This window comes from Enhydra lutris, unplaced genomic scaffold (genome assembly GCF_002288905.1).
Source record: "Enhydra lutris kenyoni isolate GAN:26980312 unplaced genomic scaffold, ASM228890v2 scaffoldscaffold9, whole genome shotgun sequence".
Taxonomy (NCBI): Eukaryota; Metazoa; Chordata; class Mammalia; order Carnivora; family Mustelidae; genus Enhydra; species Enhydra lutris.
The window spans coordinates 75,217,693-75,234,432 of NW_019154093.1; the positions used below are offsets into that span (position 1 = coordinate 75,217,693).

Genomic DNA, 16,740 nt, shown 5'->3' on the forward strand with positions numbered 1-16,740 from the left:
CACACACACACACACACACACACACACACACACACACACACACACCCTGAGGACCAAGATTTCGTCCGACTAAACTAGACTCTTGTATGCAGGAGGAGCAAACTACAGAAGCACATTTAAGGGAACAGGTTTGGGCACAGGAGGCTGCTCAGAGTAAAAGCCAAAAGAGTATTCCTAGGGAAAAAGGAAACCCAAGTGGACTGAAGAAGTACAATATGCCTGACTCTGTTGTGTACAGTCAAATGACAGTGGCCACGCCAAGGTGAGAGGTGTTCCTAGGGTCTGCAATGGAACAGCCACCTCTCCTGACAACCATTCAGCCCATACTCACAGTTGGAGTTGGTGTTATTCCCTCCCTTTATGCCTCCTTGAATTCAAGGTTCATGCCTAAAAGGCCATGATGTGTCCCCACCTGTTCTATCTCACTAGGAGCTCAGTTCTCCACCAATCCCTTCTTCTGTCTCTCATGAACTCATTGCACTCAGGCTCCTGTGCTGAGGCTGCCTGGATGTGCAGAGGAGCCCTGGCTTCTGGTTACTCACATCACCATTCTGATCTTGCTGGGCTCCTGTTGCCTTCACAAAGGATTCCAAGTACTGCTGGGGAACAGTCAGTGGGAAGGTTCCCGTATCCGCGATCCCCTGGCAGCCCTGGGAGCACAAGCCAGTGGCCTGGTTACCAATGAGAAACCTGAGGGGAACACCAATACAAAGAGAGTCAGGCATTTCTTGGGGTAGCTGGGTGGCCCAGTCAGTTGAGCGTCTGACTCTTGCTTTTAGTTTGATTCATGATCTCATGGTTGTGAGACTGAGCCCTGCATCAGCCTGCATGCTCAGTTTGGTGTCTGCTTGGGATTCTCTCTCCCTCTGACTCTCCCCCTCCCCATTCTCTCTCTCCCTCTCTTTCTTTCCTTCAAATAAATAAATAAATCTTTAAAAAGAGAGAGAGAGAAAGTCAGACATATTTGCCATAAGTAAGTGCCACATCCACCCTAATCTCCCAACCCTGCAGCTCTGAAAATATGCCTCTTCCAAAAAGCCAGGGCATACCTTGACACTGCAATCCATATAATAATGTAATAAAATTTAATAATAATAGTAATTACCATTGGAGTAATATCCTCAGTCTTGGTCTGGTGACTACTCCAGCTCTAACTGAGTGCTCTGGGGAGTAGGTACTATGTCTTATCCTCTTTAATCTGCCTACATGAGGCCCAGCACATAGTGCCAAACAGCTAGAGCTGGTAGTCACTTTGTAAATACACATTGGACACCTACCATGTAGAACACACTCTTACACTCTTACAAGAATTATGGTGATATAAAGAGGACTAAATTGTATTCGCTATTTTTAAACAACCCATTCTAATGGACATGAGACAACACCATAAGCCAATAGCTGCTGATCTCCATAATGTAGTCCTATGTGATTCAGTCCCCAATCGCTCATCCAGCTTTTTCTGCAGCTCTACTCTTCCTCTTAAGTCCCTTTGTATTTTGGGTATAGTTGGTGAATCAAGCTACTTGGATGTAATGGTGAACAGGACAGACACCACATACATAACAGAAACACATAAATGGTGTTTTATTGCATTTCTGGTGAGTGCCATGAAAGAAATGCAATAGGCCAGAGAGGAGGGGACTTGATCTGCTCTGGCGGTGAGAGTGAGTCAGTCAGACAAGGATTATTCTGAGAAGAGATGCTTAAGGGGTGAGTGCAATTGGTCCAAGTGAAAAGACCCCTCTATTGCAGACACAAAAAACTACTTGTCAGACATTCAGCTGCTTACCTCTCTCTCTACTCATGCATATTGGGCTTATTACCCTGTGTCTACCTGCAAATGAGGAGCTAGATGTTGGGACACAAGCCAGTAACACTAGGGGACTTGAAGAGAGATTGGGCCCCTGAGAGGCCTTTGGAGGAGGCCTCTCCTCCAAAGAGGAGGAGCTAGGAGATAGGAGCTAATCTGGGCTCCAAAGGATGCACACAGGACATGAGGCGCTTCAGGTGATATAGTCAAAAGAGAAGAAGCAAGAAAGTCATGACAAGGTGCAAGGACATGTTGAAGTCCACACTGCACGTCAGGAAGTGGTAGGAAGGCCATACTGACAGGTAGTGCCCAGCTGTTGTATAGTCTTGAGTAAAGGCCAAAGAAATGCATCTTGAATTGGTAGTGATGGAGATTTCCTGAAGGCTTGAAGTATAGAAGTAACTGATTCACGGTCCTGAGCTCTGGGAGAAGATATGCTTGTGCTCAAATTTTGAAATTTGTGAAATGTGTGACTTTGGATAAGTTACTGAGCCTTGATTCCTTTATCTACGCAGTGAAATATACTACTGAGCACTTTACTGTGTTTAGCGGAATATACATATACAATAATACATATAAAATATTTAGCACAGTATCTGGCACATAGAAAACATCAATGACAGCTGTTACTTTCACTGATGAAGGACTTGGTAAAGATTGTGCTACATGGGATAATGAAGCTTCCAGGAACAAAGACATGGATTCACAGAATCCTAGGAATGACCAACCTGCTGACATGACAAGGTTCAGTGACCAAGTCAGAAAGTTCATTCAAGAGCTAGATGCCAGAGTCTACTGAGCTCCAGGAACAATCAGTCTGAAAGTTTGCTGATTCTTTCAGAAGTGTGTGCCAATGCAAGAACAGGAAATATTGTCATATTGGAGGAACATCCTAGGGGTGTCCATGATCCATAGGAATTTTCCTCTAGTACTTACTCATCGATAGCAATCTGCCAGTACATTTCCGGGTGACAGGAGTCCAGACGATCTCACCAGAATAAAATTGGGAGTTTGAACCTCCCAGGATGAGCTCCCCACCATACTCATAGGTTGGTTGGCTATGGAAAAAAGAAGAGCATGAATTCCCACAATACACATGATCAGATATCTCCTTCCTCCCCTCTCACCATCCTTCTCTTTTCAGACACAGAGGAACCAGAGGATGAGGGGTCTTGTGCTTTGATCTGCTCTTCAGACTCAACCAGAGGACCTGTTTCTTCCTCCCCCTCTCCCTCCTCCCCATTGCTCATGCCCTGTCTCTGTCTGTCTGTCTGTCTGCCTCAAATAAATAAATAAAATCTTAAAAAAAAATACTTCCAGTGCATTTAAAATAAAATTCCCTCCAAAATGAAATAATAAATTTTCAGAGATGCATGAATTGCATTTAGCTAGTTAAACTCATTGTATCAGGAAATTTTAAGACCTTGGCCCTGTCTTATGTTGACTTGCTGAAAGCCCCCATAGCCTCATTTGCTGAGACCTACCCATGGCAGGGGTGCTCACCGAGAGAAGTAGAAGCTGAAGATGGGCTGGGTGAGCTGGCCCTGCTGCATCATGTTCTGAAGAACTGTTGGGCTATTGCCCACAGCCAGGTCAGAGTAGGCCATTCCCAGGATACCATCAAAGTATGAATAGTAGAAGGGGTAGTTGGGCTCATTCTCACTCATGCCAAAGAGCTGGTTGTTGATGATGATGTTCTGAACCTGGGACAAGCAGAAAGAAAAGATTAACAACTCAGGTGAACAAAGTCTTCCCAGACTTAGGTGCCCAGGGAATGGAATCTAGACCCTTTTGCGGAGAGAGGAAGTTGGGTTATTTCATGAAGGGACTCAGCATCACCCAACCGTATATGTCTTAGAAAGAAGAGTGTGGGAGTTGGGGAAGCAGAGGCCATTGTGCTCTGGAGTTAGAGTTTCTACTTCCATGGACAGTGAAAGGACAGTGGCTGATTTTATTTTGAACAATCCATGTGCACAAATGACATAGGAAATATGGGTGCTTGATATAAAGAAAAGAAAATAGTGAAAGGAAGGTCTTCAAATACCTACAGTAAAACCATGTGGAGAAGGAAGCAGATGTGCTCCATGTGGCTACAGAGGGCAGCTTAAGACCAGGGAGCAAAGTCAGGGGAGGCACAATAAAAAGAGCTCCCTGGGGCGCCTGGGTGGCTCAGTGGGTTAAGCCGCTGCCTTCGGCTCAGGTCGTGATCTCAGGGTCCTGGGATCGAGCCCCGCATCAAGCTCCCTGCTCAGCAGGAAGCCTGCTTCCCTTCCTCTCTCTCTGCCTGCCTCTCTGCCTACTTGTGATCTCTCTCTGTCCAATAAGTAAAAAAAATCTTTGAAAAAAATAAAAAAAAAAAAATAAAAAGAGCTCCCTGCAGTCAGGACTGCTGGGGAAGCAATTCCTGTCTTGGGAGAAATGTTTAAATCGTCTTCAGCATACTTTCCAAACCTCAGTTTCCAGGAATTTGTACCTATTTAGTAATCATGGGTCTCTCTGAGAGCATTAAGCTCCAAAGAAGGGGATCCAAAGAGCAGACCCACAGAAGGATTGAGAACAGCACTTACAGCCACAGTGTCATATCCCAGGAGCACAGTCAAGCTGCCAAAACCATAGGCCAATGTATAGGTTTGCTCACTGCTTCTGTAGGTAGAGGAACTGCTGGGGTTGAACTTGTTATGATTGGCTGCAGATAGACAGAAGGAAATATTAGCAGCATTCATGGCTCTCCAACATACTTGGAGGACACTTATCCTTGATGGTCTGAGACCATCAGACCAAGCCTGGGATTGGGCCTCAGTCTCAGATCCTTTGTGCTAAAGACAATCTGTAGCCCCAGAAAAGTCTGTCCCCTTAGGAAAAAGATGTTGCCCCTTCCCTCCATTTCCTGAGGGATGGCTCAATTCAAAGTGCCAGGAATTGGGGCCTACAGGAGAGAGCTGAGGAAAGGGAACAATGTAGAAAAGAATGGAAGCCTCGGTCTACTTCTGCTGTCTCTCTCCAGAATTGTAGCACCGGTGAAATGTAGACCAAGGTCAAGATTTCCAGATGGTCTGAATTTAAGGAGGATGAGATCATAGGTATGCACCAAGAACTCTGGACTTGGATGCTGAGATTGTGCTCAATCCTGACTCTGCCCTGCCCTCTGCTCCTCTCCATGGATGAGTGATAATGGTGGTATACTCACAGCAGGCCCGGCTTTGGCAGTAGGTGGAGGGCACCCACAGGTTGGAGGAGCCTGTGTCAAAGAGGATCACGAAATTTTGTGGTGGTGTCCCAATACTGATTTCTCCAAAGTAGTAGTTCTGCAAAGAAAAGTTTTTCACTCTCATTAAGCAGCCAAGTTTTGTCCTAAGGATGGGGAAGAAGTTGACTCACTAGAAACCACATCTTGCCAAAATCATTTCCCTGGGGAGTTAAGTACCTTCTCCCTCAAAAAGTTCTTCCCATCTACAGCCAGTTTCCTCTCAATATTCCCCATTTTTGTCCCTAATTACAAGCCTGTGACTAGCTGAGTCTAGCAACACAATCTCATCTTCCAAAGCATTTTGAGTTTTTATCAGGTGATATCTCTCTATGGATTTACCATTCTATGCTAGAACATACAAAGTTGGAGAAGTAATCACTTTTTCTCCATTTCCAGTGTCCATCTCCTCTCCCCACATCACACACACACACACACACACACACACACACACACACACATACACACACTTCTTTCTCTTCCAGTGTTAAATACTTCTCCACCATTCTCCTCACTCTGGTCACACAGTAGCTAAGGCACCAGAAAGTCTAGAATGAGAGGTAGCGTGGAAAGCAAGAAGAGAACTTCACTGAGACACGGTTTAAGTTCTAAGTGAATGCAGGCCAGTCATGTCACGTACCTGCCTCTTCTTACACCATCTATAGAAAGTGAAAGTCGAAATGGGAGATCCCTGGTGTGGCTTCTAGATCTGACACTCATGTGACATCACTAAGGGTGGTCCATAGGACACCAGTGTGTTGAGACGCCCTGAGCAGACACTGCAGCCTTGAAGAACACTCAAATACTTGCTCTGAGTACTACCAGTGTATGTTTCCAAATGGGGAGATATATGGCATCTGGAGCCACTGGAGATTGGCCTGGCAGCTTTGCATGTGCTTTCCTTCTTTCCCCTGCAGCCCATCACTGGGACTTCCTTTGGCTCTCTCAATTGACTTCAATATGGTCACTGTGAATCTCATAACCATATAAATGGAGCTTTAGAGAGTGAGCCAGGAATGGGAAGAAAGAAGGAAGGAAAGGGAATACTGTAGTGTTAAGTGGTTCCAACTCATTACTTATCCAGACACTTTCCATAGGAAGGTGAGACTTAGGTTTAGTAAGAAGTCCAAAATCAGAGCTAATGAGAAATCTAAATAAGTATCCAAGAATGGTTCTTAGCCAAGGGTTATGGACACCATCTCCCCTTTACTTACATCCAGGTAATTGGTGAAGGGCTCATAAGCAACAGCATCATTATTGTAAAGATACTTGGCACCTGGGTCGACCTTTGGGTGGTTCTTCAGGAATGTGTCTAGTACACCCTGCTCTTTCATTACCTGGTGGATGGACTTGCCTTTCTTCAGAATGATTCTGCCAAGATTAGGGCAAACAAAAGGAGTGAGCTTCACATTCTCCAGTAAAGCAATTCCTTCAATGCTCTGGTCTGGAGTTTTCAAATCTCCTTAGTACTCTGAAAATCCACTGCAACATATATTTGGGTTTTTCTACTTACATATTGTTTCCACAGAATAAATTTTTGTTTATCTGAAGTCCCTCCTATAAACTTGGGACACGAATCCTGTTTCCCTCTTTCTTAGCCAACACAACAACAATCTACCCTTACACACACGCACACACACCACATTCATGCATGCATGCATCCATCCATCCATCCATCCATCTATCCATCCATACATCCATTTTTAAGTCATGATTCCCTGGGTTTTCAGTTAATGGTACCAAGACACAATATGATTGCCTTTCCAAAAGATCTGCAGCTGAATCCTCATACATACCTTTCCACACCCTCTGAGAGGTGTAGACAAATCAAGACCAAGACCAGGATCTTCATGGTGCTGATATTGGTGGCCCACACACACAAAAAGACACAGTGGCACACCCAATGTGTAGGACACACAGAGTGAGACTGGTTCTCTCTTTTCTACTCTGATCTCCCTGCACTTTTCACCTGTTGGCACATGATCTTCTTAGCCTTGTACCAACCTGTGCCCCTACACATCTATGGATTCTGTTTGTTTTTCCTCCTGGCAAGAATTATGGCCTTTAATATACACTCTGTAGTCAACTTAAGAAGTGATTAGTGACTTTGCTGATGGAATCCAAAGATTAGGATGTGATAGCAAATGGGAAATGCACTGGAGACAAAGGATCCTGGCGCCCACATCTGCTGGAAAATGGGTGCTGGCAACTTCTGCTGCAACAATGGAATAATTTGTTCTTTGGCTCCAAAGTCCATGTGCTTTTGGAGATTTACAGTAGACTCTCCACTTCTTCTTCTTCTCCTTCCTGTTCCTCTCATCAGACTCCTCTGTAGTCTTCTGATGTGATTCTCATGGTCCATGACACTCTGATCTTTATTTTCAACTTCTTAGTTCACAATTAGCCAACATATATGGATTGTCTACTCTGTGCTTACCTCTGCACAAGCTCTGGGAGCACAAAGAAAATTCAGAATTGGTCCTCCTATGAAAAGTCAGCATCCTGCCTAATGACTGACACAGAATCTGATTATGAGATGATGTGATCACTCTAGCATCCAGATGTGTGTTGAATGAATGAGAATGATAAGAACAGTATTCATAAAGCAAGCAGAGACAGGAAGTGACAGCTCCTGTGGGGGCATGGAAAAGCCTTCAGAGAAGAGGTAACTTGAGTTAGGATCTTCCTGGTTGGTAGATGAGAAAGTAAGGAAAGTGGAAAAGCCACTGGAGGCAGAAGCAAAGCTTGAGCAATGGCACCCAGAAGTGCAATTGGTGTCATGGAACACTGTGACCAGTGTGGCCACAAGAGCACTTCTCAACAAGGCTCTTCACAAGCCAAGACCCATCCAAAGGACCTGCACTGGGTCTGCACAGTCCTCATCATGCCACTTAGCTCTGGAAATTATTTTCTACTCAGGTTTCCATTGCAAAGGAAAGGATTATAATGCTAAAATAAGAATACTCTTGATTCTACAAAACTAATGTGCTCAGTATCCACAGTATTTAACTTCTGTTCCATCAAACTATTTACTGTTAAGCCTCATACTGATGAAGCACACCATGGAGCATCTGGATCAAACTCTTGGAGCACAGTGGTAGGTGTCTACACTGGCATGACTCGATGGTGAGGTGGACCTCGTATGCCATGTTAAATAACATGGACTTTATTCCTTAAGCAGTAAAGAGCCATTAATTTGTTTTAATCAAGGAAATGAAACACTTAATGCTTTTCATATATCATTTACTAATTTCTAGATTGTAGCCTTCTAGAAGCATGTGGTGAAAGAAGTCAGTTTACAAAATGACTCCCTACATAAAGTTGTAGCGGGCACAAGAGAAGTTACTGGAACTTTGTCATGAATCTGCCTTGAAGCCTTTGAGCTATACACAAACCCAAAGAGTTTCCAATTTCACATGCATGATCTAATATTTCTTTATAGAAAGAAATTATTAGAGGGAAACTAGAAGATCTACAGAAGATATGCTTATATCTACAACTCCCACATATCGACCTTGGACCAGACATATATTTCATTTAACCATTGTAACAACCCAAGAAGCTGATTTAACTTCCCCGTGATCACATAGTTAACCAAAGGCAGAGCTGAGACTTCAAGTCCCGTTTGCCTCAACTCAACCCGTATCTCAGCATAGCCTCCTCCTCTAAGCTCATGTTCTCTCTGCCTCAATGTGCACAAAAATATCAGCTTTAACGATAATGACAGAGATTTATATGTGACTTTCTGTAGAAAGGGATTCTAACATGTTCTTCCACTCCTAGTTGTCCACTGCCTGCCTAGAAAATGTAACCCTGCATGCTGCTGCCTCCTGGTGGCAACATTCCTAACTTCACAGAAACAGAAACAGAAACCTTTCATGGCACTCTTCAAAAGTCTAATGAGAACGTGACGAAAGCTCCTAACATCAAGTCCACAGCTCACTTTCCTGTGTGGAGACAGCTGGTGCCTGCTCATTAGCCACGCCCACTGAGCCTGTGTCCTGCCCCCTTGTCCACCCACCTACAATCTGCCAACCATTCCTGGGACTTGTCCAGCACACATGTGCGTCTCTGACCTCTTGTCAATCCCTTAACACTGCAGGCTCTCTTACTGCACTTACCAAGTCTTCTCTGCAGCAAGACATTAGTACATAAGCTCTCAGAGTCTGCTTCCCCAGCATGAGATGCCATGCCTGTGAAGCATAGAGCAACCACTCGTTTCTATCAGAAACAAATCGTGGACTACTTGTCTTCTCTCTCCCACTGGGTTTAAAGTCTTGTAGAAGCCTGGGTTCTGAAATATCACCCACTGTGCTGAGCAGAGTGCTTTCCACCCAGAATCATCACTCAGAATTATCTACCGGGAGAGTGGGAAATAATTCTCAAAAGAAATGGTACCAAGGCAGGATTCAGGACTGACAAAACTAATGTTAAGTACTGAAGTTTTATTTATATGCATCCTATTACCTTGTCACTTAAAAACAAATTCCTGGGGCGCCTGGGTGGCTCAGTGGGTTAAGCCTCTGTCTTTGGCTCAGATCACGGTCTCAGGGTCCTGGGATCAAACCCAGCATTGGGCTCCCTGCTCAGTAGGGAGCCTGCTTCCCCCTTTCTCTCCGCCTGCTGCTCTGCCTACTTGTGATCTCTCTCTCTGTCAAATAAATAAATAAAATCTTTAAAAAAAAAAAAAAGAACCAAATTCCTGCCTTTTCCCCATTTTGTGTGATTGGATTTGGGTCTGAAAGTCTTCAGTATAGGATCCTAATCTCTTGTTGGACATTTTCTGACACTTGAGCTCAAAAACAGGGATACTGGATATAAAATATCTCTGGGTGGAATTATGGGGGCAGTAGGTGCAACAAGTCCCCTTGGTTATCTCCTGTAGGTCTCTTTCTACAACCTCAGCAAATGTGTCTTGAGATAGCTGAACTCCACTCTCATCCTGGTTTTCTCCTTACAATAGGCTTATTTCTATAGCTGGCGTAGTGAAACCATAGCTGATACAGGAACAGTGTGGAGGCAAAGGGCAGGTTGTCCCCAAATGTGCCACTTTGATATGTTGATTATTTTAAATAAAAGTTAATTAAGAAATGGCTGGTACAAGGACTCTCAAGCCCTCCTCCATCCCCCTAAATGCAAGAAACCAATCTCCCATATGAAAATGATCTCTCTGTACTAGGAAGTTTAAAAAAAAAACATCCTTATCACCAGAGATAGAGACTTGAAAGCTGTAAAAATAAACCTTGTTATGTTTTCTAATCTACTACCTCAGCCTAAATTCTACTTAGAACTCCCTAATTCAGGCTTCTGAACACCTTTTTTCTTCACCCAATCAATTCCTCACAAATCTATTTTCTCATTGTCTGAACAGTGCCTGCCTTGATCATTTCTTTAGGTCTTAATCTCATTTTTGGGCCTCCCTGCGACTTAATAAAACATTGGGTATTTTATTCCTGTTAATTTGTTTCATGTAAATGTAATTCTTAGTCCAGATGGGAGACTTTGAATGGTAGAGAAAAAATTGTCCCTTCCCAACAGCCCAAAGAGGATGATTCTGTTTTATCTACTTGGAACTTTTTTAAGATTTTATTTATTTATTTGACAGAGATCACAAGTAGTCAGGGAGTCAAGTGGAAGGGGGGCAGGGGGAAGCAGGCTCCCTGCTGAACAGAGATTCGGGGCTCAATCCCAGGACCCTGAGATCATGACCTGAGCCGAAGGCAGATGCTTAACCCACTGAGCCACCCAGGCGCCCCTCTACTTAGAATATATACATATATACATATATATATGTATGTGTATATATATAAAATCACCCTCTAACTTATTTATTGACTTATTTCATGGGAATAGGTCATGATGCTTTACCCAGGCATGTACCAGGCTGCAAATCCTCAGGAGCAAATACACAAACAAAACTTTGCTCCATTCAATGCCTTGTTGCCTCTGATTTAAGACATACTCAAACGACAATTCTTATCCTGGGTATGTCTCCTCTCTTCTGGAGCATTTCATCAAACAGCAATAGGAAAAGATGCACAAAGGAGGGGTTCCATCCAAACCATGCCAGCTGAATAAGAAACAACCCATCCATCTTTAAAGAGCCAACCTCTGACCTTCCAGATCTCTGGCATTATAGAATTCTAAATCCTAGTGGTTCAGTCAATCAATAGTTATCAATGTGCCAGGCACTTCCAAGGGATCGAGAGATTTTGTATTAAACCCATCGCACAAGGCTCCTCATTCCTTGCAAATTACACTCTCAAAACTGGACAGATGAGAAGAAAATACACTAAAAAAAAAAATCAGTGGTAATAAGGACGGTTACCAAATAATTTAGCAGTCAGACAGTGACCCTTCTGAGAGTGAGCTTACTAATTATGGCAAGACAGTAGCCATGAGCTAGGACTGTCACAGTGTGGTGACCCGGTGATGCACTGTGAAGACAGTGAACAAGCTGGTGGTGATGGGATGGATGGCTCCACTTTGGCAAGAATGTCCAGAAAGGTCTTTAGGGGAAATGAGACTTGAAGTCTGAATGACAAGACTGAGCCAGCCTGTGAAGATCTGGGCCAGGGCTTTCTAGGGAGTCTGCTTCTGTCTCTCTGTCTTCCTCTGCCCTGCTCATTCTGTCTCTCTCATGCTGTCTGACTCATGCTCTCTGTCTCATGTGCTCTTGCTTTCTCTCTCTCTGAAATAAATAAATAAAATCTTGAAAAAAAAAGTTCTTCTAAGTGCCTGAGGTCCTGGTGTGCAGTGGGAAGGAAGGTCCTGATTTCTTTGCCTTTCCCAGATTAATATAAAATTCACAGAACCCAAAATTCCCAATTTCCCATTATATAATCTGTTTCATTTGTCAATCATCATATAAACTGAGTTCCTATCATTTGTCAGGAAGAGTGGCAAGGGCTGGGGATATAGCCAGAATCAAAATTAGCTCCTTCAACTTGCTCCTTAGACTGGCCTGAAGTATGCGGATTTCTCCCCAGAAGGCTGATGGACTGGATCTGATCTCCAATCTGAATGGTCCCCAGAAGCCTTTCAAAGGTATAAAGGTCAGAATGCACAGAAGCCACCTTCAAAGTACTTATCAGACACCCTGGCCTGAGAGGTAGACCCTTTCCTTCCAACACTAACTGAAATAATTCAAGTATAATTCCTTCAGAATGGTCACTAAGTGTGGTCTCTCTTATCTTTTAATTGGAAGGTCTTTTGTGCCCACTCAGTCATTAGCAGAAAGGTGGCAAGTCTGTATATGTCTCAATACCAAAGACCGAGAAGCTGCCAATGACTACAGAAAAGCGTTAATATTAGTATTAGAATACTCTCTGGATTGATGGCACAGAATCTGAGTGAACACATTCAATTTAGGTTGGAAGGAAAATTAAATCATTAGCCATTCCTGGGGTATAATACTGAAATCCTTCTCTAGCTATTTACATGGATGCAATAAGAATTCAGTATTTGCTTTGGGGTGTGGGAAAGATGATGGTCATACACCTCAAAATCCAAAAAAGGAAATTCAGATTGATTTTTGTTTTTTATTTTTATTTTTTTAGTGAAAAGTGTTCCACAACTATTTTTCCCAGGCTGCTTGTGTTCAGAGCCACAAGGAGCCAGGATATGGGATCTCAAGAGAAGGGTAGCAAGATGACTTAAGAGAATGACAGAATTTTCCTCAATGTATTTTAAGCTTCCATTAGCCATGCCAGTTATGCCAGAGTAAGCCTAGAAGCTAGTTTCCCATATGTAAGGACCAGAAACTGGGACACAGAGTGAGGATTAGAAGTGCTGTGCCAGAAATTCCACCCATAGAGAACACTATGATGAGCTTCTCTGCAGGGAACCCATAGTTTCTCCTGTACTTTAGACATATTCCTGAAGGAGGCAACACAGGCATTATTTCCTTGCCAGTCAATGTCCCTTTTAATTAACAAAATCCCCCAAAGAGAAAGCCTCTTTCCCCACAATAGCTCTCCCCAGTCCCCTCCCTATATCCCCTCTGCATACAATTTGAGCCTTTTCTTTGTTACAAAGTTCAAATAATGCATGCCACTTTGATCCTTGGATCCTACATACAGAGGAATGTTATGTCTTGGACATCTGTCCCAGCTATCGTGAAAGTCATAGGTCATCACACTGATTAAATCAAGGAGTCTGGAACAAGATGTTTTGAGCCATCAGGATCTAGCAGCATTTTCTTATAGATAATTCAGGAGCAGGAAATGGTAGCAGTGGGAAGCTCATGATGTCAAGCAGAAATCCAAATGGCCCCACCATTGTGATTTCCTGAGAGCCTCTAGGGAACATATCTTCTGTGACCCCCATAGAGCTAAACAGGATGTTTCCTCTACCTGCTTGAAAGAAACAGAGCAAACTCAAAGCAGACGGTTAGGAAATGTGGTGTGAGAACATGTGTCTCAGAAACATGTCTCTAGGGCCATGGAAATCACAGGTGAGTCACTCTCCTATTGCTTTGTTGATCATAGCTTTCTTGATTATACAGCATTTTCCGAAAGAAATTACTAACGAAGATTGCTAGTATGAGGATTTGCCATGGTCTTGAGTCTTGTTCCTCTTCTCCCCGAAGTCCACCACATTGACAATTTAAAGGCACCACTGCCATATTTCAGAGTCACTAAGTTCCCAAACCTCCTTGGCAACTAAAGGTACAAACCTTCTTCAGATCATGTTGTTGACCAAGAAAGAATTCACTGACAATTTAAGCAAACAGGCATTTATTTGGGCAATTAGAATTGTAATTTGGGAGACACAGATTCAAGTAGAAACTTGACTTCGAAGGAAGACAAAGAGGAGGCAGATCTGTAAAGGTGAAAGTTTATGAGAGCAGATCTCATTTAAGTCCTCCATGCAAAACAGGGATTGAATCTAGGTTAACTGGGATTGGTTGTGTTAGTGTGTAAATGAGGGATTGAAATTCTTAAACTGCATTGGCTCCTGTCCAAGAGAAGAATGTGACCCATTCAGGTGTCATGGTGAAGAGGAAGTTGAGTCCAAGCCGAGGGCTTGTAGCTGGCAAGAAGTTCGTGGTTCCTCTAATGAGGGCTTGCATAAATTCCTCCTCCCTTATGGCCTCCCAGACCAATTTTCAAAGAGACTCTCTTAGCTAGGCTTGCTTGCTCCATTTTGAAATCTCCTTTTACAACTACGTGATCACTTGGGGTACTATCCATCAAAAAGCTTAGGAATCTCTTCTCCAGGATTTGGGGGCCCTGAGAGACCCAGTGCACTCACTTCCCAATCTCTGTAATTTCATATCCTGCATCAATGGTCCCTTCACCAGCAGATACAGCTGCTGTGATAAGCAGTCCGGATATCCTGTTTCTTTTTTTCTTTTTTCTTTTTTTTTTTTTTAAGATTTATTTATTCATTTGACAGACAGAGATCACAAGTAGGCAGAGAGAGAAAGAGAGAAGGAGGCTTCCCGCTGAGCAGAGAGCCCGATGCGGGGCTCGATCCCAGGACCCTGAGATCATGACCTGAGCTGAAAGCAGAGGCCTTAACCCACTGAGCCACCCAGGCACCCCTAGATATCCTGTTTCTTTAGCCTCATCTTCAGAAGCCTCTGGGATTTCCAGGGGACAGACGAGAAGGGGATTTTGGTGGCTACTTTCATTTTCTATTTTCTATATTAAGTGCCTCATGGACTACTCCCCAGTTCATAGCAACTCCCCATTTCTGGAAATAACTCCTAAAATACAGAAGTAGGTTCTAGTGAGGTATAACTTGAATGAAAGAGAAACAGACTCTAAAATCCTTGAATCTGAGCTACATTTAATGAAAATTCCAGAGAGAAGGCCCAGGAACTCCTGGCAGAGGGTCCAGGAACTCTCATGCCTGCTGTGACTTTACCCTTTCTTTTAAAGTTCTCATCTCCCTGTTTTGTGTGGCCTGCTAAGCTCTTTACCACCTCAAGGCCTTTGCTGATGCTGTTGCTGGGTTGCCATTTCCTGAGAAAATTCTTCTTCCTATCCTTTGTATTCCTGATTCCATTTAATTCTTCACAACTCAAAGGTAGGTGACTTCCTCTGAGAAGACTCCCTTGACCACCCTATTTCTTTTTCTTTTTTCTTTTTTTTTTTCTTTTCTATTTCTTTTCTTTTCTTTCTTTTGCTCTAATTCCTCCACTACACTGTAAGCCCCACAAGAGCTGGATCATGTTTGTCTTGTTCACTGCTCTATCTCCGAAGAGATGCATAGTGCATGGATTATAGGTGTTCGATAAAATACTTACTGATGAAAGATATAAGAAATTGTTCTACTCTCTCAACTCAGGAGTTTCTTCTTTGGGTTCTTGGAGAAACTTAATCCTTCCAATAAATTCTTTTTTTGGCTTATGCTAACCAAAGAGTGTTTCTGTTGCTTGCAATCCCAAATACCTTAACCAGTGTACTGAGGACAGCACCCTTTGCTATCCCTAGGAAATCAACCCTTATAGAAAATCCATGAAGTCGCCATCCCCTCTACAAGAAGACACAGAAGGAGTGCTCCATTCTCACCTTAATAAAGATGGTAGATTGCATTGAATATTCAGTCAATGCCATCACATTCATTGTTGACAAAGGAAGTCAGTGACAGAACAGATGAATATTTCGTGGTTCATGGTTGTGGATGGTGGTGAATCTAGGCAGAGAGCTGGTCTATATTAACAACAGCAGACCCTAGCAATCCTCCCACACCATCTCTGATACCAGCTTTTATTATGCACTTCGTAATAACCCTTATTGGATTTTACAGTTAAGATGACCTAAAAAATAGTAATCTACTCAATGGCTAAGTGTTTTTAACATAAACTTTTTTTTCTTCAGTATACCCATTGAAGAGTGTTTTTGTATTTGTATAAACAAAGATACACATACATTTTCTTTATTAGGGACAGTGGTGCAGATACTGTATGTCTTTGATTCTAAGATGTTCATTGTTTTATATTAACTGTTTCCAAAATTAAGATGTAATTTACAACCTGTGAATACATTTAATGATGCCCGTCTAATGTCCAAAGAATGTACTATTAAATATATTCTGAGTCCTCTATTTGAAGGTGCTTGTAATATCTTAGGATATTTCATTCCTCTGCCATAGTCAGCAAGTTTATAGCCTATTAACACGTGTTTAAACACCAGGTTTGTTCCTGATTATACTAAGCCTGTGATGAACCCATTGTAAACTTGATCACAACTTCCCTAATTTATCTATTTTTTTCTAGTTCAGTTATTTAATAGCTAGAAAGTTTTTTTTTTTTTTTAATGAAAGTAAACTAGTACAAATTGGGTAACTTAAGAGAGGGTGGTGGGGAGAGATGTTGAAGTTTGGGGGGATTAACCTACCAGAATTTGAGTGATTTGTGGACAAAATAAGGAAAACTGCCAGAAAGTTTACTTAGGTGTTAGATCGAGAAGAAAAGCAGTCACTGCAATTCATTCCAACACTGCAGTTTCAGAATGGCTGTCTCTGGAGAACCTAGGAAGAGAAGAAGAGACAGGGGCAAGTTACCACTTATGTCAAATAATTTTGTGCTGCCTAATTTTTAAAATAATTGTGGGAATGCACCATTTTCATAATTAAACAGTGATTTACCACAGATTTGGGCAACTCTGTACATGCAAGTCAGATCTAATCTCACAATCTCCCTTGTCCAACTCCAAGCCTAAATGCCGGTGAGACT

The 16,740-nt window shown here is 42.7% G+C and overlaps 1 protein-coding gene across 1 annotated transcript in view; it reads right to left on the reverse strand.

Annotated features, from left to right (window-relative positions):
- The window catches only part of LOC111142948 (pepsin B-like), an 8,193-nt gene extending 1,287 nt beyond the window's left edge, over nt 1–6,906 (reverse strand). Inside the window, 8 exon segments of the mRNA XM_022496304.1 lie at nt 543–690; nt 2,747–2,777; nt 2,780–2,868; nt 3,314–3,513; nt 4,378–4,496; nt 4,998–5,115; nt 6,269–6,425; nt 6,851–6,906. Of these exon segments, the coding sequence (XP_022352012.1) occupies nt 543–690; nt 2,747–2,777; nt 2,780–2,868; nt 3,314–3,513; nt 4,378–4,496; nt 4,998–5,115; nt 6,269–6,425; nt 6,851–6,906 (918 nt within the window).
- Between the last annotated feature and the right edge of the window lie 9,834 nt (nt 6,907–16,740).